The sequence below is a fragment of the Mycteria americana genome, assembly GCF_035582795.1.
Source record: "Mycteria americana isolate JAX WOST 10 ecotype Jacksonville Zoo and Gardens chromosome Z unlocalized genomic scaffold, USCA_MyAme_1.0 Scaffold_18, whole genome shotgun sequence".
Lineage (NCBI taxonomy): Eukaryota > Metazoa > Chordata > Aves > Ciconiiformes > Ciconiidae > Mycteria > Mycteria americana.
The window spans coordinates 3,673,166-3,696,607 of NW_027445436.1; the positions used below are offsets into that span (position 1 = coordinate 3,673,166).

The 23,442-nt window shown below is 40.3% G+C and overlaps 1 protein-coding gene across 3 annotated transcripts; it reads left to right on the plus strand.

The window, feature by feature from the left end:
* Nucleotides 1-6,093: 6,093 nt before the first annotated feature.
* Nucleotides 6,094-20,218, plus strand: LOC142402945 (nuclear factor interleukin-3-regulated protein-like). Of its 3 annotated transcripts, XM_075488922.1 has the most exons (3): nt 6,094-6,314; nt 17,513-17,653; nt 18,637-20,218. In XM_075488922.1, the coding sequence occupies exon 3, from the start codon at nt 18,822-18,824 to the stop codon at nt 20,184-20,186; it is 1,365 nt and encodes a 454-aa protein (XP_075345037.1). In that variant the 5' UTR covers nt 6,094-6,314; nt 17,513-17,653; nt 18,637-18,821; the 3' UTR covers nt 20,187-20,218. The 3 variants fall into 3 exon arrangements, with proteins under 3 accessions (XP_075345037.1, XP_075345036.1, XP_075345038.1); XM_075488921.1 differs by lacking the exon at nt 17,513-17,653; XM_075488923.1 differs by lacking the exons at nt 6,094-6,314; nt 17,513-17,653 and adding an exon at nt 6,434-6,484.
* Nucleotides 20,219-23,442: the final 3,224 nt, after the last annotated feature.

Here is a 23,442-nt window from a genome sequence, read left to right on the forward strand (position 1 = left end):
AAGCACCACACAGCCGCTCGCTCACTCCCTCCCCCAGTGGGATGGGGGGGAGAATCGGAAGGGTAAAAGTGAAAAAACTCGCGGGTTGAGATAAAGACAGTTTAATAATTAAAAAAAATTAAAAACATTTGTAAGAAAAAAACCCAACAAACAAAGAGAGAGGAAAATAAAACCCAAGAAAAACAGGTGATGCAAAAGAAAACAATTGCTCACCACCAACCAACCGATGCCCAGCCAGTCCCTGAGCAATGGCAGCCCCTGCCAACCTCCACACACACACACACACACACACACACCCAAGTTTTACTGCTGAGCACGACATCATATGGTGTGGAATATCCCTTTGGTCAGTTGGGGTCAGCTGTCCTGGCTGTGTCCCCTCCCAACTTCTTGTGCACCCCCAGCCTACTCGCTGGCAGGGCAGTGTGAGGAGCAGAAAAGGCTTTGACACTGTGTAAGCACTGCTCAGCAATAACTAGAACATCGGTGTGTTATCAACACTGTTTCCAGCACAAATCCAAAACATAGCCCCATACCAGCTACTATGAAGAAATTTAACTCTATCCCAGCCAAAACCAGTACAAGGTATCATCATACTACTACTTTTGCATCCCCATTATGGCAATTTCATCTTGATCAGACTTCCCTAGCATCCATCATGTGAGACATAAAAGCCTTACAGTAGTTAAGATATATAGCAGGAGTTTCTTTGCTAACTCTCAAGTGTTTACAAATAGTTTGTTTGATTATTTATTCCAGAATTTTCAATAAATCAAACTGATCCATAATTTTTCAGGTTTTCTCCCCTCCTCTTTTTGAAAGAAGCAAAGAGGCTTCTTCTTTTCCAGAGCATCACCCCAGTTCTCAAGGGGTTCTCAAGTACTCCAGTGTCTGAGATGATAGCTTGAGATAATTGTTTAAGCAAAAATCTTACAGGACAATTCGTAAGAGTCCAAAGATTAAATTCTTTTTGGTCGATTTGAAAGCATCCAGTTCACTTAATATTCTTATTCTATCCTACACAGGTATTGTCTTGGCCACTTACTTGCATTAACTTTTATTAGAAAACACCGATCCAAAAAAAGCAGTTTTTCCTGTGGCCAAGGGATTTGTGCAACACAACACAGGCCTGAAAACTCACTCCAGTTTGGTCGGGGAGTTAGATCACTACCTCCCTGGTGTACAATGGTCTTCCAGTCAGGATCACTACACCTGCTAAGGGTGTTTTCCAAGCTGTCTACAATCCTTGAGAGTGAGAGTCTAACACTAAGAATTAGACTCAGTTCTTTCACAAGGCTATAATTAGCCTGCTAACAGTGCATGCACCGCTTCAAGATACAATAACCATTAAAAAGTCACACAAAGATCTCCTGCATGGAACAAAGATGACTTCTTGTCTTTCTGCTAATCATTGCTGTGTGACAATCTTTTGACAATATCATCAATAAGGCAGCTCTGAGTAACTAAAAATTTCAAATCTCCCTGGTCCTTGGAAACTTCTGAACAAGGTATAGGGAAGCTGGAACTTAGTACACTGTCTGGTGAGCTGTTTTTGCCAAGAGCTGAAAATGGGTGTTCCTGATGACATTGTAAGGTCAGTTTTCTCCCTTCTGTGCTGTTGGCCATGAGAAATTGCTGATCTACCTGTGTACCTGTGTGTGATCTACCTTCTTTCAATCATGTTCAAGCATAATGTGTGCCATTCCTTCTTGAACGTTGCAGGGTGCCTATTGCTTTCCCTTCTCCAGTACTTTTATGTGGTGCGCTCCAGATTTCCCACTCATCATTTCTCCTGCTCAAGTCACATGTAGAGGGATGCTAGAAGTGATTTTTTTTCTTGTTGTTGTTGTTGCAGGGATATTCATAGCACTTCTTCTGTCTATATACTTAATATACACTTCATAAAATGGCACATTTTTACATTCTTGAGGACTTTCCAGTGATTTTTCAGTCTAATCTTAAAAATGAATGGTGATACGTGTTTCTACTTTCCACAGTATTGGCAGCATTACCTCAGAGTTTCAGTAACTGCAGTGTTATTTACATTAATGGCACATGCTCATTAATTAAAAGAACCTTTTTGAAAATACTTCTCATCTTTATTGTGTTCAAAATATTCAGGTGAAATCAAATATTTACTTCAATCCTGAAGAGTTTTCTGTTCTCTAGATTCTCTTTGAATCTAAGTAGGGTAACGTGCTAGTTTCCAGTACAGTTTCCACAAATGTTCCCATATGCATGGAAATATTTTGATTAATACTTTGAACTGCAGTCAAATGACCCGCCTCTTTCTTTACTGTATTTTATTTCTGGCTTAGATCTTTATTAAAATCACAGTAACACGTATTTTATAGAACTTTCACTACTACTCATCTTGAGCAGGAAGCCCTGAAGGACTTGGTTAGTATTAAACATTTTTGAGTACTGATAACATTAAATATATAAAATGATTGGTGAATATAGTTTTCTCTGACTGCATTGTTATGTACTAAATACCCTATGGATATAAAGAATGCAATGCAAGGAAACCAAGGATAATACTAGAAGTCACCATATCTCCAGTTAATTCCAGGGTGTGTATGTATATACATATGCATATGCATATGTATAAATTCATTAAAATACGTTTCATATATCATGACCTTAAAAAGTATTTTATTCTTATTTCCATCCAAACTGTATGTTATTTGGAATATTATTTTGTACTGTGTGTGGGCTATATTAAAGGTGAGGAATTAAAGCCTTTTCCCTGTGACTGGGTGTCGTGGTTTAACCCCAGCCAGCAACTAAGCACCACCCAGCCGCTCGCTCACTCCCCCCTGGTGGGATGGGGGAGAGAATTGGAAGAGTAAAAGTGAGAAAACTCGTGGGTTGAGATAAAGACAGTTTAATAAGGAAAGCAAAAGCCGCACACACAAGCAAAGCAAAACAAGGAATTCATTCACTCCTTCCCATGGGCAGGCAGGTGTTGAGCCATCTCCAGGAAAGCAGGGCTCTATCACGCGTAACGGGTACTTGGGAAGACAAACGCCATCACTCCGAATGTCCCCCCTTCCTTCTTCTTCCCCAGCTTTATATGCTGAGCATGACGTCATATGATATGGAATAGCCCTTTGGTCAGTTGGGGTCAGCTGTCCCAGCTGTTTCCCCTCCCAACTTCTTGTGCACCTGGCAGAGCATGGGAAGCTGAAAAGTCCTTGATTTAGTATAAGTACTACTTAGCAATAACTAAAACATCTCTGTATTATCAACACTGTTTTCAGCACAAATCCAAAGCATAGCCCTATACTAGCTACTATGAAGAAAATTAACTCTATCCCAGCCAAAACCAGCACACTGATGAATCCCCTTTCTAGTAATGGTGGGCTCTGTAGTCTATTACCATTATCAAGGCTCTATATTCTACATATTAGAAGATTAGGAGTGGAGCGGGGAAAATCAATGTGGGTAAAGGTTATTAGACTTGCACAATGAATAACTCGAGGACATAAATATAAATGAATTCGTAGATTTATTGTGGAGGGAAGGTATAGATAAGTATGATAAAAGATCAGGGACAGATAAACTGAAAAGTATTCAATGGACTCGTGTAGTTTCTGAATTTGCCTTCTGTTAGGAAGGAATCACAGAATCATACAGAATCACAGAATGGTTGAGATTGTTATACACCTCTGGAGGTCTTCTGGTCCAACTCCCCTGCTCAAGCACGGACACCTAGAGCCAGTTGCACTGGACCACGTCCAGGAGGCTTTTGAATATCTCCAAGGAGGGAGACTCCACAACTTCTCTGGGCAACGTATTCCAGTACTCAGTCACCCTCACAGTAAAAGAAGTGTTTCTTGATGCTCAGACAAAACAACCTCCTGCATTTCATTTTGTGGCCATTGCCTCATGTTCTGTCAGTGGACACCACTGAAAAGAGCCTGGCTCCATCATCTTTACACTCTCCCTTCAGGTATTTGTATATGTTGTTAAGATCCCCCCCTGAGCCTTCTCTTCTCTAGGCTAAACAGCCACAGCTCTCTAAGCCTTTCCTTATAGTAGAAATGCTCTAGTCTGTTAGTGATCTTTGTAGCCCTGTGCTGGACTCTCTCCAGTATGTCCATGTCTCTCTTGTACAGGGGAACCCAGAACTGGACACAGGACTCCAGGTGTGGCCTCGCCAGTGCTGAGTAGAGGGGAAGGATCACCTCCCTCGACCTGCTGGCAACCTCGAGTAGGCTGGGGGTACACAAGAAGTTGTGAGGGGACACGGCTGGGACGGCTGACCCCAAGTGACCAAAGGGCTATTCCATACTATATGGCGTCATGCTCAGTATATAAAGCTGGGGAAGAAGAAGGAAGGGGGGGGACATTCGGAGTGATGGCGTTTGTCTTCCCAAGTAACCGTTACACATGATGGAGCCCTGCTTTCCTGGAGATGGCTCAACACCTGCCTGCCCATGGGAAGTGGTGAATGAGTTCCTTGTTTTGCTTTGCTTGTGCGCGGCTTTTGCTTTCCCTATTAAACTGTCTTTATCTCAATCCACGAGTTTTCTCACTTTTACTCTTCTGATTCTCTCCCCCTTCCCAGTGAGGGGGGAGCGAGCAAGCGGCTGGGTGGTGCTTAGTTGCTGGCTGGGGTTAAACCATGACACTGTCAGCCCAAATACTTTGCTCCAGAGGGCTATCTGCATTGACATATAAATACAAGATGACAGAGTAATATAACAGGGCTATCTTAGTGAGGACTGTGCTATTTTGGTAAGAGCGTTTAACAGGATGAAATCAGGAATAATTTCTGTTCTGGAACTAGAATTTAATAAAGAAAATTTTTTCTGTTGTCTTCAGATATTTTATTTGTGGAAGAAAAAAAGGGAGTGATAAACCTGTGAAGAAAAAAAATGATGAAAACGTCACAAAATCAAATGTGTATACATTCAAACACATTATGAAAGAGTTGTATTTCTTGCTGGCCATGTGTAATTTTCTAAAATGGAGGTTAAACAAGGGTCAAACCAACACCAGACTCTTCTATTTAGTCTTCCTTTTTTGTAATACTCTGCAAAGAGAAGTATGGTTTGAGGGTTTGGGAGATGTTGAACTGCAGGCAGGCACTCAGTCCCTATCGAGGAATTACCTTGTTACGGCGAGTAGGATTAGAAACAATGTAAATGGGTTCTCCAAAATATTTCCTCACTTTTGAGCATTTCAGCACTGGGATGAGAGCAGCAATGAAATTAGTGGAAGAAATATAGTAAAACCCTTCATCCTTGAAGATCAGTAAAAGAAAACACTGGCTGTACTCTCTGATGCATACAGTGTAAGCTTTGTAGCTCATAGCACAAAATGTCAAGTGGCGTAACAGCAGGAAATACACCCAACAACTGAGCCAGCGTATCTTCAGCAAGCTTTTTCTTTTTTTCTCTTTCTTTTATTTTTTTTGTTTGCGAGTCAAAGATTAAGTTTAATTAATTGGAGGATTACCCGTATGCCATGGCTAGATGGCAGATATGTGCCTTAGAAAGACAGTTTTTCAGTCTTGTGCAATTACTTTGAAATGATAATGCTTCTGCCAGATCAGAGGTTTTTATTTTTACACTGATCAGATACAATATAATTACACTATATACCAAGTAAACGGTAAGGCTGAGAGAGCTACAGCTCAATTAATTTTCCCTGACAATAAAACCGACAGCACTCAAACCTCTGCATAAATCTCCCTCGGAACAAGCAAGAAGCCCTCTCCACGCACGCACACACGCACGCACGCACGCACGCACGCAGCCGCGTACCAGCCTGCTGCGGCCCCCGCGGAGCACGGAGCCTTTCGCGGCCCTGGCCCAGCGGAAGCCCACCGTACACGCCCCACCGCTCCCGCAGAACTTTGGAAAGAACACCCCCTTCCACGCTGCCCCAGCTCGCCAGGGACGATTACGTAAATGTCAGCCCCACCCCCCTTCCGCGCGCTGCCCCCCTACTGTACCACACACAGCCCCAGCGGCGCAAGGGGCGGGGTGTCCAGCCCCGCCCCCCGGCAGCCTCCATTGGCCATCCCCCGAGAGTGCTCGGCGTGTATTGGGGTGTTGCTGCTGTCACTTGCAGTTGACTGACAGGCCGGCCGGCCGGCCGGCCATGAGAGAGAGTGCGTGCGTGCGTGCGTGCGTGCGTAGTTCTGACCTACTAACATACATCCTTTCGTGTTGCCACAGGCTTTCTCACTCACTCTGGGTTACCCTACGTCCGGACAAGTGAGACATTGTTGTTTGCCCGTCCTTACCCGCCTCGCCTCGGCCAGGTGTGGGGGATGCTCCGCTTACCGCGCTGCACTGAAGGTAGGAATGCGCGCTCAGAGTGGCGTCATGTGCGGGAGCCTGGGGGGGAGGGGGAGCGGGGGGCGCGCGTGTGGGTACGGAGCTGTTTGCTGTGTGCGTGTGTGTATAACGTTTTGCTGGCGTGTCAATGCCGGGGCTCGGCGCCTGAAGGTAACAGGCACGACGTGTGCGTGAGTATGAAAGGCCATGGTAATTTCGGTGCAGAGTTAAGGATTAGGTCGTTAATTACAACCCTTTTGTGCGTTTACGAGAAAAATCGGAGTTATGTGCCGATGGATTGTCAGAGGTCGCCGGAGAGATCCCATTTTCACATGGTGTTGAGGGATGTTGTTTGTAGGCAAACTGAATGGTAGCAGTCTGTCCCACAGCCCCCGTGTTTTGCTAGGCTGTGTTTGCCCAAGCCTTTTTCGTCACTTTTGTCGCTGTTTTTCAGACTCTACGGAACCGATCACATAATAGTTCCTGGAAATGTTGCATTATGTAACCACAATATTTGCTGGCAGGCTAGGAAGAAGGAGCTAATTATACGATTTTATAATCTTGCTACAAAGAAACTGGGACAATCACTCTTAAAAATGTAACTAACAGATTTTGTTAAAGTACATTTAATAAGGAGACAACTGGGTAAGTGGGGAGGTAACTCATGCTCGCTGACCATGTGTTGTGTACCTTAAAATGAAATTTGTGTTAATCTATATTTAGCCCTATCACATTTTAGCAATTGTGGCTTCCCGGTCTTTTCTCCAGAGCTGTGCATATAGACGTTCAAGGCCATTTGCTTGGATTTTTAACTCCATGCTTTCAGAGCTCTTTTGATAAGGCTGTATTTTTAGGAAGGCATTTTACCTAGACACTAAACAATTTCTTTGGTACTGGCTTTTACTTGTCACCCTTTTAAAAGAGGAGAACATGTAATTTAAGAGAGGAATGAATTTAAGAAAATGTCAGCAGTGCTGAAGAAGTGAGATGGCCTGCCTGTGTGACAGCTGCAGTGGGCTCAGGTGAAGAAGTAACGCCAGGCTCAGGGGGCAGAGGAGTACCCCAGTCCCACGAAATTGGGCATTTTAGTGTGGCACACAACAAAAGCAGAAGTAGGTCAGTATGACGTTCTCGGTAGCACTAATCTTTGGTTAGTTGGTGCGTGATCACGGCTGGAATGCGTGCGCTGTGGGTCACGGGGAATGCTACCAAAGGGAGTATCGCAGCAGTGCTGGTATGGGGCGGGGGGTCCCGATCCCGCGCCCCAGCGGCTCTGACCGCCCCGAGGACTTGCACAACACGGGGCGTGGAGGTTGTTGTGTCCTTCTCCTGCTGGGGATGGCGGCGGGCTGGGACCTTTCCAACGTCCGCGCGGCAGCGGGCGAGGGCTGAGGGCACTGCCGCGCCCCGCCGTTCTGGGGCTGGGGCAGGCACGGCGGCAGAGGCTTGCGAGGTCAGGAGGGGTGATAACGCGGGGCAACTTTGAACAGAGCGGGCCGGGCGCTATGCACCGCCGGTCACGTAGCGGGACGCCTCGCCGCCGCGCCCCGCCCGCCCGTCTCCCCCTTGTGGGGGCGTCGGTGCGCCGCAGAGCGGCGGGACCGCGGGGCGGATGTCATGTCTGACCGACGCTTTCAGTCAGGGCGAATCGGACAAAGAGAGCCCCGAGCTCCCTGCCCGAGGGTCTCCCCGTGGGCAGGTGTCCCCTCCCACTACCCGCCCGGCGGCCCAGGGGCAACCCTCTCTTCCCCCCCTCCCCCCGGGATTTCGGCCGTGCCCTGCTGCCACAGGTTGGGTGCCACTGTAGGAAGGGTACAGCTCACAGATAGGCAGTAGAAATCTTCCCCCCCCCCGATTTGAATATTTAGGATTTCTCCTTAACTCACAAACAATGAAAATTGGCCATTTTCCAGTTCTGTTGTTGGCAAGTCATTTCGACATTTCAATGGCAGAAGCTGTGGCTGGAAGTCCCATGTTCTGGTGTCATCTTGTGCTCTGTCCTTGACAGAAGGCTATCTTGAAAGTTGCTGATGATAACTTGTCTTTAAATATGAGGCAATTTGTGTGTGTGTGTGTGCCTAAAATGGTCTTCTAAGTAGACAAAACCAAAATTACCGTGTTTTTGACTAAACCCTCCAAAGTGAAAATTTAGTATCACAACCATGGTGGTATGTTCAGTATAAGTGTTGTAGGTAGTAACAGTAAAATTTTTTTTTTTAAAAGGTGTTTTTTTTTTATAACATGCACAAACTTTTCTGCTACTTGATTGTTGGGGTCAAGTACAGTTTTGCCATAGTAAAGCTGTTTGGAGTTACTGTGTTTAAAAAAAAATAAATATTTTTTTTTCCTTGTCCTTATAATTTGAATGCTTGCACTCAGTTTCATTGTGTTCACTAGTATGTATGTAACCTACTTTGAGTTATCTTTGTTCTCCTCAGTAATTAATTCAGTCCAGAGCCTAGTTTAAAATATTGCTATGGGCATTAGTTTTACCATCCTTATTCAATTAAAATGTTGACTTAGATAAGAAATGTGAATGAATAAGGCTTCAGGTTTTGGTCCAAAGACCTGATTTAAACCAACCAAATCAAGGATTACTGATTGAAGATCCTTAATATCATTGGCACTATCAAATATATCATTATGAGTTCTCACATTGCAGATGTCTTTATTTGACTGTTGAAGTATTAACAGTTTGTAAAATTATTTGCCTTTATTTTCCATTCTTATTTATTTTCTATTTTTAATTCATCTTATTCTCTAAAGGACTGTTAACTAGCTTTCAGAATATCCAGCTTCCTGAATTTGACTTCAAGGCTTCAAGTTTCATTTGGAATTTATTTATTTATTTTAAAGGACCTGATTTGAAAGGTGTCAAAAAGCTTAGAGTCTTCCCACGAGCAATAGGAACTTAAATGACCTCTTCACAGCTTATCTTATCCTAAGAAGGAAAAGTATTTTCCATGCTTTGGCTGAAACTTGTAGAACATATGTGCATTCTATCTATTGCAATAAAAGGAATGCACAGTCTAGAAAAGATATCAGTACTCTGTTGCTTTTTTCAATCCTTTATCTTGAAATACAGCTCATCAATAAAATAAACCTTTAGCTCATTCTAACTTGACTTATTTTAACAAATAGTTGTGCAAACTATGTTTATTCAATAGTTTCCTTTTCCAGACAGCAATCTTGCTGCTGTTATAACATTGCTATGATGCAATAATGTGTACAATTGAGTCTTATTACACCCTGTTAAGCAATGTATCTGACTCCTCAACTTAATTGACTCTTCTAGGTGACCTTGTCATGATTATTACAGTCAGTTATGAGATATAAATGTGCTTAGGATGTGTAATAGGAAAAAAAAATGCAAGTTCCTGTGGCCTATTTTATGACAAAATGACAGTTGATTTCAGTGTTAGTATTTTACAGTGTTTGGGGGGGGAGGAATTTCAAACAAGATATTTGTAACTGTCTAATACTGATGGTGATGACTGTCAAAAATAAGATTGTGTAAACAAGGGCATACTTGGATGTGATTCAAAATGTAATAGAAGCAATGTTTCTGAAAACTTTTTGGTCTTAAAGGTATACCTAAAATGGATTAGTATTGGGACCTTGTTAAATATCCTGCTTTTTTTTTTTCTTTTTCAAATTCACATGTTGAATTGATCCATGTCCAAGTTAGCATACTCTGAGACTGAATCTGGTCACAGATATTATATAAATCTATTTATTTTCTGTTAGAAAGAAAGCCTTATTTAAAATATTTTTCCTTTTTTTGTTAGTTGCTACATCTTGGTGTAGCTTTCAGTTCTGTCCCCAAAGTATTTAAATAATAAACCAGTTTTTGCCATAGAGATGGCTTCACAGCAGTTAGCAATATAGGTGCCAGTCCTGCAAGACCTCCTTTTATGATTAGAGCCGAACACTTGGACTCTCAATCAAGAAAATGAGGCTTTGTGCGTGCAGTAGTTTTCCCTTCTGGACTATCTTGCAGGATTAGAGCTCTAAAGATTGCTATTTCTCCATTTCATTTGCAGTGAGTGGTAGAGATCAAGACTTTTTACAGGCAATGTTTATTTTATATATTTGTACTTCAGTTTTTATATAATAAGATGCAGGGTTAGAGCATCAGCTGGGATTTACTAACATAATTTTACTGCCTTTTAATAGAGTTATATGAATTTAGATCACCTGAAGATCTGGTCCATGCTTAACATTTGTAAGACTACAGTTAAAGCATGTTATTAAGGGCATTGTCCCAATGCCTCTTAAACACTGACAGGCATGGGGCATTGACCACCTCTCTAGGAAGCCTGTTCCAGTGTTTGACCACCCTCTCGGTAAATAAATGCTTCCTAATGTCAACTCTGAACCTCCCCTGATGCAGCTTTGAGCCATTCCCACGTGACCTGTCACTGGATACCAGAGAGAAGAGATCAGCACCTCCCTCTCCACTTCCCCTCCTCAGGGAGCTGTAGAGAGCAATGAGGTCAACCCTCAGCCTCCTTTTCTCCAAAATAAACAAGCCAAGAGTCCTCAGCTGCTCCTCATAGGACATGCCTTCCAGCCCTTTCACCAGCTTTGTTGCCCTCCTCTGGACGCATTCAAGGACCTTAACATCCTTCTTAAATTGTGGGGCCCAGAACTGCACACAGTACTCCAGGTGAGGCTGCACCAACGCTAAATACAGTGGGATAATCACCTCTTTTGACCGGCTGGTTATGCTGTGTTTGATGCACCCCAGGATGCTGTTTGCCCTCTTGGCTGCCAGGGCACACTGCTGACTCATATTGAGCCTGCTGTCAACCAGCACCCCCAGGTCCCTTTCTGCAGGGCTGCTCTCCAGCCACTCCTCTCCCAATCTATACTTGTGTCCAGCGTTACTCCATCCCAGGTGCAGAATCCAGCATTTGGACTTGTTAAATTTCATGCCATTGATGATTGCCCAATGCTCCAATCTATCTAGATCCTTCTGCAAGGCCTCTTGCCCCTCAAGAGAGTCAACAGCACCTCCCAGATTGGTATCATCAGCAAACTTGCTGATGGTGCATTCAACCCCTGCATCCAGATCGTTGATAAAAATATTGAACAGGACTGGCCCTAGAATTGAGCCCTGAGGAACACCGCTGGTGACTAGTCACCAGCCAGGTGTAGCCCCATTCACTGCAACCCTTTGAGCCCTGCCCTTCAGCCAGTTCTTCACCCAGCACACCATGAACCTGCTCATCCCACAGTTGGACAACTTGCCCAGAAGGATGTTGTGAGGGACAGTATCAAAAGCCTTCCTAAAATCCAGAACAACTACATCCACATCCCTTCATCTAGTAGGCAGGTGACCTTGTCATAGAAGGATATCAAATTAGTGAAACAGGACTTTCCCTTTGTGAACCCATGTTGACTGTGCCTGATGATTGCATTGTCCTTTAAATGCCTTTCAGTAGCACCCAGTATGATCTTCTCCATAATTTTTTCCTGAGGTAGAGGTGAGACTAACAGCTCTGTAGTTTCCTGGGTCTTCCCTCATGCCCTTTTTGTAAATTGGAATAACATTGGCTAGCTTCCAGTCAGCGGGGACCTGCCCAGACTCCCAAGACCTTTGGTAGATGATTGAAAATCCAGATCTTTTCAAATCTCTTTCATTACAGCTTTAACTGGTGATAGACATATTCCATACCTGTGGTAGATGATCGAGAGGGGTCCTGCCATAACATCCGCTAGCTCCTTCAGTACCCTGGGATGAATCCCATCAGGCCCCATGGACTTATGAACATTCAGCTGATACAGCTGGTCCCTTACAATTTCATTGTCCACAAATGGAAAGTCACTGTACCCACACTCGTAGTCCTCCAACTCAGGGGATCGGGCAGCCCAAGGTCTATCAGTATTATTAAAGACTGAGGCAAAAAAAAGCATTGAATGCCTCTGCTTTTTCTTCATCCCTATTAGTCAGATGACCATCTTCAACAAGTATTGGTCCAATATTTTCCTTAGACCTCCTCTTGCTATTAACATACTTTAAAAAGCCTTTTTTGTTGTCTGACACAATGCTGGCCAGTTTCCACTCTAGTTGAGCTTTGGCCTTTCATGTCTTCTCCCTGCATATACGAACCACAGCTCTGTAATCTTCCTGCGAAGCCTGACCTTGCTTCCAGAGATCATACAATTTCTTTTTCGTCCTGAGTTCCAAAAGGAATTCCCTGTTCAGCCAAGCTGGTCTTCTGCCCCGCTTGCTTGATTTATGACACAATGGGATTGCCTGCTCCTGTGCTTCTAAAAGGTGGTTCTTAAAAATTGACCAGCACTCGTGGACTCCTAAGCCCTTAAAAGCAGATTCCCAGAGTACTCTGCTAAATAGTTTAAAGTTTGCCCTCCTGAAGTCCAGAGTAGCAACTCTGCTGTCCTTTTTTCTCATTACACTGAAAATTTTAAACTCAACCATTTAATGATCACTGTGGCCAAGACAGCCACCTATCATCACATCTCCCACGAGTCCTCCTCTATTCACAAACAACAAGTCTAGGAGGGCATCTTTCATAGTTGGCTCACTGAGTACCCGTGACAAGACATTATGTGCTGGAAACTTCAAGAATTTCCAAGACCTGCTCTTCTCAGCAGTATGATACTCCCAGTTGATGTCTGGGAAGTTGATACTCCCATAAGGACAAGGGCTACTGATCCAGCAATTTCTTCTAATTGCCTATAGAATAACTCATCACTGCTTACATCCTGTCTGGGCGATCGGTAGTAGGCTCCCACTACAACATCTCCTTTGTTTTCCATCCCCCTAATCCTCACCCAGAGGCTCTCAACCACATCATCCCTAACTGTAAGGCCTGTACAATCAAACCTCTCCCTTACATACAGAATTCAACTCCTCCACCTTGCCTGCCCTGCCTATCCTTCCTGAACAGCCTATAGCCCTCCATCCCAGCACTCCAGTTGTGGGACTCATTCCACCAAGTCTCACTAATCCCATTGATATCATAGCTCTGGGAGCTGACCAATGCTTCCAGTTCATCCTGTTTGTTTGTCATACTGCGTGCGTTGGTGTTACAAGCATTTCAGATACGCTCGTGAGCCCTCAGTGCTCCCTGGAGCAGCGTAAATGTTCCCACTAGCATTGCCACCCTCAGGGGATGCCATGCCAACCCTTGGCTTACCTTCAGCTCTCCTGTTGGTATCCCTTCCCCCATCGATTCTAGTTTAAAACTCTCTTGATCAGTCCCACCAGCTTACGCCCAAAGATGTGTTTTCCCCATCGGGACACGTGGATCCCATCAGGCCCCAGCATACCTTGTGCCTTGAAGGCTCTTCTGTGGTTTAAAAACCCAAAGTTTTGGCGCAGGCACCAGTCCTGGAGCCAAGTATTGATATCCTCGGCTCACCTATTTCTTCAAAAGTCTACCCCCATTAGTGGGAGGATTGAGGTAAACACTGCCTGTGCTCCCGAATTTTTTAGCATTCTTCCCAGGGCTCTGAAGTCTCTTTTGATCAACCTCAGACTTTTTGTTGCGACATCATTTGTACCCACATGAAAGAGTTCAATAATAGAAAGCTATTTGTCAGAATAATTAACATTTGATTTTGGTTTTTTGTTTTGTGGCCCTTAATTAGGGGAAAACAATTAAAAAAAATCATGAATTTCAGTATTTGAAATTAGGGATGCTGAGATTTTATTTGCAGAACATTGTTACTATTAAGTTATTGCTTTGTGCAATCTAGTTTTTCCTACTGTCGAGTGATGTGATATTTAAATAAAATGGCATGATATATATGTATAATTAAAACTCAGAGAAGCAAAAGTAATTTATATATTACTTTATATAAATATTTAAAGTTTTTCCTGGTTTTGGACAAATTGAACAGGTCTTATAGAATTATACTGACTTTCTAAGCAAGTTGAAGAAAATATAGGTTGAATTTGCACCTGTTAACCTTGATTGACCTTTCTGAGCAACAGCTATTTTTAACATGTGTTTAGATCTCTCCAAATAATAATTTTACTTTCATAATTTGTGTATTTTACCTTTGGGAAGAAAACTATACTTTCATGAGTTAATTTGTAGTTATTAGGATAAACAGTAACTTAACTAATTTTCCTAACAATGAAAGTCTTTTATATAAATTACATATGACATCAACTTTCTGGATACAGCTTGGAGTTGGGTAATATGAAAGTGCAATAGTATTCCAAGTGCCATGATGAGCTTATTCATTTTTTTTATATTTGATTGAAAAGTGTCAATAAATGAATGATTCTTGATGTTTGCATAAATTATATTGTATAGACACATACCATGATTTTCTTTCAATAAGACAAAGAAAATCAACATTTTAGCAAAAATGCTTCATCTTGTATGAAGCATCATCAGCAGTGTTCCACTGACCTAATTACATGTTGATCCTGGAACCATAAACACTTAAAATGCCTATTAAGTTGTAAGAAAAGGGAACCCTAATGCAGGAGCAATAGTTCTGTATTTCTCCATGTTGCTGTAATAGATTCAGCAGTAATTGGTGGTAACATTGGTACTGTACATTTTGTTTCCTTCTTTGACCTTGGATAACCTATAATAGCGTAACATCCAGTTACCCAATGTTTCCAGAAAGTTTGAACTTCATTTGCTCCCCATTGCCTAGATCCTCTTGCCCACAAATCTAGGGATAATATCACTATTCCTGTGGAGTCGGCATCAAAATTTTTCTTCAGCAGGAACAGAATTTCACTGAAGGTGCTAGATATAAGGCAAGAAAGAGTATGTTGGATGATTTCAGTAGAGGTTGGTTTGGGCTTTGGAGGCCACATCCTCAGTTAAAGAGGATTTCTTAATTATTATAGACCTGAAAGGTGCAGAATTTCATGGCATACTTTTTGTCCATGAAGTTGTGTATCCATCAACTAAAATTAAACTCAGTTTCCTCCCCTGTATGTGCATAATATTATTTCTGTACCTCATAAAAGTCTTGAGGTAGTTAGCAAATGTTTTTAAAATGCTTTGTAGATAGAAAGTACAAAATATATTCTTCAATATTTCAAAGTACAGAGTACAAACTGGTCATGTTTGGTTATCTATGAGCAGGTTCTATACTATCCCTGGTATGTGAACAAATTTTTAAAATACATAACCTTTGACAGAATGCTAGCAATAACATAATTAATGATACCTATGTGGAACATGGAAAACAACAACTAGAAATATGTGCAGTCATATGAATGTGAGCTTTTATTGTTTTTCAACACTTTGCTACATAGTGGTTTGAGCTGTTTGTTTATTAAAAAGACAGTGATAAATGCATGGTTCTTTAAAGTGGGAAGTTATTTTGCATTTTTTTTCCTTTTTTTTTTTTAAGGACAGGTAAATTTTGAAGACAGCTTTACAAAAGTGAAGTTTGTTTGAAAGCATCTGACTGCTTGAAATGGGATTTAATTTAGTTTTTTAGAATTGCTATCAAAACGTTAGAGCAACAGAATTAAATAATTAGATATCTCATTACAGAATACGTTTTGAAAAATTAAGCTTGGAGATAATGTGAATTATTTTGATAAATACAAATAATAATATGCAGTTACTCTGGAGAAGCATATGTATGTGTAGAGACCTATGTGTGTATTGTAAAGCAGAACTGACTTATTTAATTAAATTACAAAGAACAGAGGCAAGATTGAAGGACTGGGTCACAACCCTTTGACACATTTCAAGTATTACAATCTGAATATGCAAGTCCCCAGGGTCAGATTCTTAATGTACTATTCTGACATGGATAAATTAAATTTTCCTGATTTCTGCATATGTAATTTATTGCTTAAATAGTATGAATTCTATGGAAGACTCATTAATATTTGGATCTGGGATTGTATCCTGCTTCTATTGAAGCCAATGGCAAAATTGCTGTGGGAGCAAGACTGGATCTGTAACTGATAGGGTCGAGTGTTATTACACTGTTACATTGGCACTCAATGTCATTAACATCAAGCAACAACAACAAAAATATCTTTAATAATGACTAATGTAAGGTACTATTAAATGTTGGTTTTATAATACTGTCATGGTTTAACCCCAGCCGGCAACTAAGCACCACACAGCCGTTCGCTCACTCCCCCCTCACTGGGAAGGGGGAGAGAATCAGAAGGGTAAAAGTGAGAAAACTCGTGGGTTGAGATAAAGACAGTTTAATAGGGAAAGCAAAAGCCGTGCACACAAGCAAAGCAAAGCAAGGAATTCATTCACTCCTTCCCATGGGCAGGTAGGTGTTCAGCCATCTCCAGGAAAGCAGGGCTCCATCATGCGTAATGGTTACTTGGGAAGACAAACGCCATCACTCTGAACGTCCCACTCTTCCTTCTTCTTCCCCCAGCTTTATATGCTGAGCATGATGCCATATGGTATGGAATATCCCTTTGGTCAGTTGGGGTCAGCTGTCCTGGCTGTATCCCCTCCCAAATTCTTGTGCGCTGGCAGAGCATGGGAAGCAGAAAAGGCCTTGAGGCCTTGACTCTGTGTAAGCACTGTTCAGCAATAACAAAAATATCAGTGTGTTATCAACACTGTTTTCAGCACAAATCCAAAGCATAGCCCTATACTAGCTACTATGAAGAAAATTAACTCTATCCCAGCCAAAACCAGTGCAAATACTTTATGAGGGAGTGATAAAACAATTGGAAAATTAATCATAAGGGAAAATATTGGAATTTGAAATATAATCAGAGGAATCATTACATTTCATTAATTTACATGTAAATACTGATGTTTTCCAGTGGAATTATAAAATGCAAGTGAAGCGAAATGGCCATTTTTATTGAAGACATTTTGCCATTATAATCAGATGGAATTTGATTTGTTTACAGACTCAGTATTGGGCTGATCCACGTGGAGAACTATTAACAAACTAGGGCTTTTGAGTCCTGTTTGTAAAGTTGCAATTTCAGTTACCATGATAAAAGTGGTCAGGGAATATGTGGAAAGAGCTAGAGCTTTATTGTTGTTTTGTTACCTGACTAAAGCAATGGCATTAGAACTAATTAAATAAATATCAAACCAGTAAGACTGACATAAAAATTGTGACTTACACTTTTGTCTTGACTACTTTACTGATGTACTCTGGCTGAAAGCAGAGTTGAATGCTGCATGCAAAACCACCACTGTTTTGATACACACTTATATTTGCTGTAGACTTACAAGCTACCAATTCTATGTTCATTCTACTTGTTCCAGGAACAATGTGTACAGGAGGGAGACTGGCCAAAACAGGAGTTACCAGTGCTAAAACAAGCAGATTACGCCCTTGAATGCCCCAAACTATAGAAGGCCTGTGAAGCAAGGGACATGAACTCTGCAGCTTGTTGGATTTTAAGTGTAGGTCAACACCAGTATCTGGCTGCATGAAACTGTTTGAACTTGCAATTGAATTTTCATTGATTAAATAGAAGATCATACTGATGAGCTATTCCCATGGTCTGCATGCGTTTAGAAGAAAACCTTTCTGCTCTTTATTATTGTCAGTTACTATCATTACTAATATTTTCCCTAAACTGTAGTGTTGGACAGACACCAAAGTGGCATAACTTTGAGCTGGAGACCATACAGATAGATACAAAGACATAGTTCTTGTCCTGAAACAGTCTTATTTAAGAGAAAACATGCTGCTTCTGTATTTGCCAGAATTATGTGTGCATTTACTAGTTTGAATTGATATGATTGATCAAAAAGGGATTTTAAAACTTGAAGCGTGTGCACGTGTGTATACACACATGCACGCAACACACATTTTATATATATATAAAAATTTACAGGATACAAAAGCAGTAGTTAAATGTTTAATAACTTTAATGGATAGCAGTGTTATTTTAAGATAATAGAAAGCACTCTAGCTTCTCTAAATCAGCTTATGTTATTTTTAATCTGTGGAGGACCTAAATATATAGCATTTCCAAATCGTGCACCACAGCTGTTTTCTGAAGAGATGTTTTAATTTGGAAGGACAAGATACTTTCTAGTGCTGCTCATCAGCATATCTGGTGTTCAGTAGTGTTAAGTGCTAGGTTTAAGTTGGTCAGTGATATTATGGAAAGTTCTGTGACATTATTGTCAGATCAAAATTCAAATATATAAATTTTTTTATTAATTTTCCTTGGATCATATTGTATTTGTTTTGGAAGCAAATCTGCTACCTAGGTATCATAAAGCTTAGAATATCAGTTGTTTCAGTGTCAAGCTTCCTTCATATTACAGCAGGTTTAATGAATCAAATGGTAGTCTAAGCTTTTTATTGAAAGTTACTTTTGAATGCCCCAAACCAGCAATTCCTAAACAGTAATCAAATTTTCTATTTATTGAAGGTTATTTAGAAGATTCTCATCACCTCTGCCAAGAAAATTGGATCTAGACACTTCTGTTTGAGAATATGAAACAAAAGGAAGAATATGAGTGGATTTCAAAGTACTGCATTAAGTTGTGGTATGAGAAGTACTGGGGAAATAGTTTGCTCTGTTGCTCATTGTAGATCTATTACAAATTGTTTCTGATGCAGCTGAGAAAAATGCAGACCCTTAAGAAGGAACACGGACCTGTTGACAGAAGTAGTAATGTGGACAAAATCATGGTACTTAAGTCTACTTTAGCAGAAGTGTCTGAAGAATTGTCTACAAATGAAGAGATACTACTCACTGAAGCAAGTAGTGGAAAAAGCAAATCTTCAGCTTGCCGGAGAAAGCGAGAATTCATTCCAGATGAAAAGAAAGATGCTATGTATTGGGAGAAAAGGCGGAAAAATAATGAAGCTGCTAAAAGATCTCGTGAAAAACGACGACTGAATGACCTCGTCTTAGAGAACAAACTAATTGCACTGGGAGAGGAGAATGCCACATTGAAGGCAGAGCTGCTTTCTTTGAAGCTGAAGTTTGGTTTAATTACTTCTGCAGCCTATGCCCAAGAGATACAGAAACTCAGTAGCTCAACAGCTGTGTATTTCCAAGATTATCAAAGTTCCAAATCAAATATTAACTCATTTGTGGATGAACATGAACCATCTATAGTTGGTAGCAGTTGTATTTCTGTCATTAAACATTCTCCTCAAAGCTCTATGTCTGATATGTCAGTAGAGCATACTCAGTCAAGTTGTATGCAAAACAACTGCAGAAGTCCTGAAAATAAGTTCCAGATTATAAAACAGGAGCCCATGGAATTAGAGAGAGAGCCAAGAGATGACAGAAGTTTACAGAAAGCATCCATATATCCACACTACATGGGAACTACCTTTAACATGTACTCACATTCTCCTCCTCTCTTCCAAGTCAATAGGTCCTCCAGTAATTCCCCCCGAAACTCAGAAACTGATGACAGTGCAGTTGGAAAGTCATCTGATGGAGAAGATGAACAGCAGGTTCCTAAGGGTCCAATCCATTCCACAGTTGAACATAAAAATATTCATGCAACAGTTAAAGTTCCAGAAGTGAATTCTTCAGCTTTGCCTCACAAGCTTCGAATTAAAGCCAAAGCCATGCAAGTTAAAGTGGAAGCAGTAGATAATGACTATGATGCTGCACAGAAACTATCATCACCTATTGATATGTCATCAAAAAGACATGTTGAGCTTGAAAAACACACTGCACAAAACTTGGTGCATTCTTCTCGCACTCCTTTCTCAGTTCAAGTGACTAATATCCAAGACTGGTCTCTCAAACCAGAACTCTGGCATCAAAAGGAACTCAATGTAAGAATTCAGAGTGGTTGCAAAACTGAAATTGTTGAAATAAAAGACAGTATCTTCAATGTCTCTGAGTCAGAGAACCTGTATTTGAAGCAGGGCATAACAAACTTATCTGCAGAGGTTGCTTCCTTTAAAAGACTTATACCTACACAAGAAATCTCTGCATCAGACTCTGGTTAAGTTACAACTGAATAAAGGCTTATTGTTTTTTTTTTTAAAAACAATGTCATTTGCAATAGATCAATATGTTTTGTATTATGCTGACTTATCACTGGACTTGTGATGTCATTTCACTGTAATGTTCACATAATGTCTGGTGTCTTTTTGTGCACAAATTATTATGGAGACTAGGCTGTGTTATGATCATTATGCCTTGTGTATAGTCAAGTAGCTGGTACGAAGGCTATATATAGTGAACTTTGTTTTCTTTTTCTTCTTCTAAAGAATGCAAGTTACCAGTTACAATAAAATATTGGTGACAAACACAAAACATCTACTCCAGTTCAATTGACTTTTATGAACTTGTAAATATGTTGTTAATTAAAAAAAAAAAAAGGCTTGTTTCTTACACTGTGCTCAACTTAACTTATATGTTTGGTTTTTACAGCCAAACTTTACACATATTTTAAATTGTATTTTTTTTCCTTAAGACCTCTTTTTAGAAAAGAATTGAAATAAAGTGGATATTTATAAATAGTATCCAATACATAGCCTTAGCTTTCTTTAACTTACTTCTTAGTATAAATTAACCAAAAGCCACACAAATTCTAACACAGTAATTGTCATATCAAGGAACTTTTTCTCCTGTCTCAAATGAGAGAGAGAGTATTGGGTTTCCTGAATGGCTTACTATAACAAACTTTTTTCAGTATTATAACTTTGTGTTTTAGATTAAATTAGTTATGTTGGACTTGTGCATCTTCAAGTTTTAAGAGCCTTGAAGTGACAGAATTGGACAATGTCGTCTTTGCCAAGGGCTGTGCTTATGCCTGTACAGGCATGGAAAGAAGTATGGTCAAAGGCTACTGGATCTGTAAACTCTGAGCTTAACTTGGCAAAATCTATATAAGGACAGGCAATAGTAAGTAGCAGCATTAGAGGAGATAATCTGCTATTTCAGCTCCCACTGTGGGGCATAACAGAATTGTAAGTATGAAATAAGGCTTACAACCAATATGGCTTTGGTTTTAATGGCTTAGTTAACTGAACTGGAATACCCTGGCTGACTACAAGGCATTTTGCTAGAAATTCTTAAATATAAAACAGAATATGTGGAGAACAATCCAGATAGTACTAGCCCCTTTAAATTTGCATAGACGGGGACTTCTGCATATGATGACTGGACAGGATTTTAGTGTTCTTGTCTGAGAAGAGCCGTTGGAGCATGGAGATTGTATTGCATCATACCCCCTTGGCTGGGCTTACCAAAGTCTTTCATTTAAAAAATAAAAATAATTTATAAATAGAACATAGATTTGGCAGAAATCCTTCTCAAGATAATTCCCCATTCTCTTAAAGTACTAATAAATCAGAATAATAAATAAGCACTTTCTGAAAAAGTTCTTTATGGAAATGTTCCATTATAGATCATGGAAATTAACAGACTTAAAATACTAATTAAGAAAACAGAATGGAGTTAGTGATTTTTAATTTCATATTTGACTAGAGTGAGAGGAAGTTTGTTGATTTATTTTTGGGATGAAGAGGAGTCTGAGTTTCTTCTGATAGCTCTGAAGTTTGGTCCAGCAGTCAGGGCAATGGCAAAACTCCCTGATGTCAGCAAGGCCAGGATTTTATTCTATATTTTTTTCAGGCACTGATGATTCACAGTCACATTCTGGGTGGACCTTGGCACAGAAATCACTGGTACAATTTGAACTTTTTTGAGTTCTCTAATTGCTGAGCTGTATTTGTGACATTGAGAGTTAATAACACACAGAGATTCCTTTCTCAAAAATTGCTTGTTATTCTTTTCTCATGCCTTAATAATATGATAGACCCCATAGTCAGGCTCTCTATATATTTGGTAATTAATATAGATGACATCTCAGTGTTACTGAAAATAAGATCAAGATTACTGCATGAAAAAAAAAAAATACATTGAATGACAGGGATATGACACACCAGGCAGTGACTGCTACTGGCTTTTTGCTTGCTAAATATCTTCTGCAAGCAACCACGAAATTCTTTAAATATTTCATATATTATTTATCACATGTAATGTGTTCTAGGAGAGGACTTAAAAATCTCAGTGTTGCTATGTGTGTAAGCCTAGATCTATTGTGTTTTGGGGGTTTTTCAATTTATTTTTACTTACTGTTTGTCATAAATGAAGAATATTATCCTCCTTTTAGCTCATATTTTCCACTATTTTGTGTATTTCTTTTGTGCAATTAATACTTAAAAGCAATGATGTAGTTAATTTGTTGAAGTGTGTCATTGCAAGTAAGCTATAGCATGGAACTTAGGAGCACAATCAGATGCTATTTATGCCCCCCCCCCTTTAGTATTTGAAAAAAGAAATAATTTGTCTTTTGTTCAAAACTAGAACTAATTACAACATGATTTTATATTATGTTCATCGTATTAGTCCAATATGTAGGTCAGTAGGTGTTATCTCTACAATTCTGCAGTTGATGACAAATCATTCTATGCCCAAGTTATTACTTCTATGGCTAAAATTTGTAGTATCTTCCATAAACTGAAGTTATAAAATGCAGGAGTGTAGGTGGTTCATATAAAGCTAGATTTTTGTCTACAGTCTCATCCTCTAAACTGGACAACTGAAAAATAAATTTGGTGTAGCTGACCTCCTCACCCAGCCCCATCTTTAGCCTGCCTTCCTCCAGCATGTCGTATCAGGGAAGAGGAAGAATTGCCACTGATTGGTAGGAGGGATGCAGTGGGACTCTGCTCCCATACTCCAACTTTCAGCAGCAGTGGCTAATAAATTAGAACATAAATAGTAAGAATATATTTTCCTGTCCTATCTCACAGGAACACTTAAAAGATGGGTATGGTTATGGTTATGTGTAAGTTTACACTGCAGATTTATATTGTTACCCTTTCACATGTCTGAGTTTATATATGGCATATTTAAAAAACAGATAAGAATCTTTATATCCCCAGGAGTAAATTATTCACTGTTAAAAATGTGTATAAGTGGTGATTTTGGCATGTGGATATGCTTATTTTGGAAAAGGATATGTAACATGAATGCTCTTATACTCTGTCAAATCCTGTGGAAAACAAATCAAACTTGAGAAGTGGGATAGACTTTTATTTTGGTCAAGTTAGGCATATACTAGAACTATAGTGACTGAAAAATGTCCGTAGGGTATGCTTTCAAATGAGAATGTTAAGAAAGGTCATATATGGAAACTGGAAACCCCACTGATTTATCAATACAGAAATTGTCATTTTTCATGGGAACATA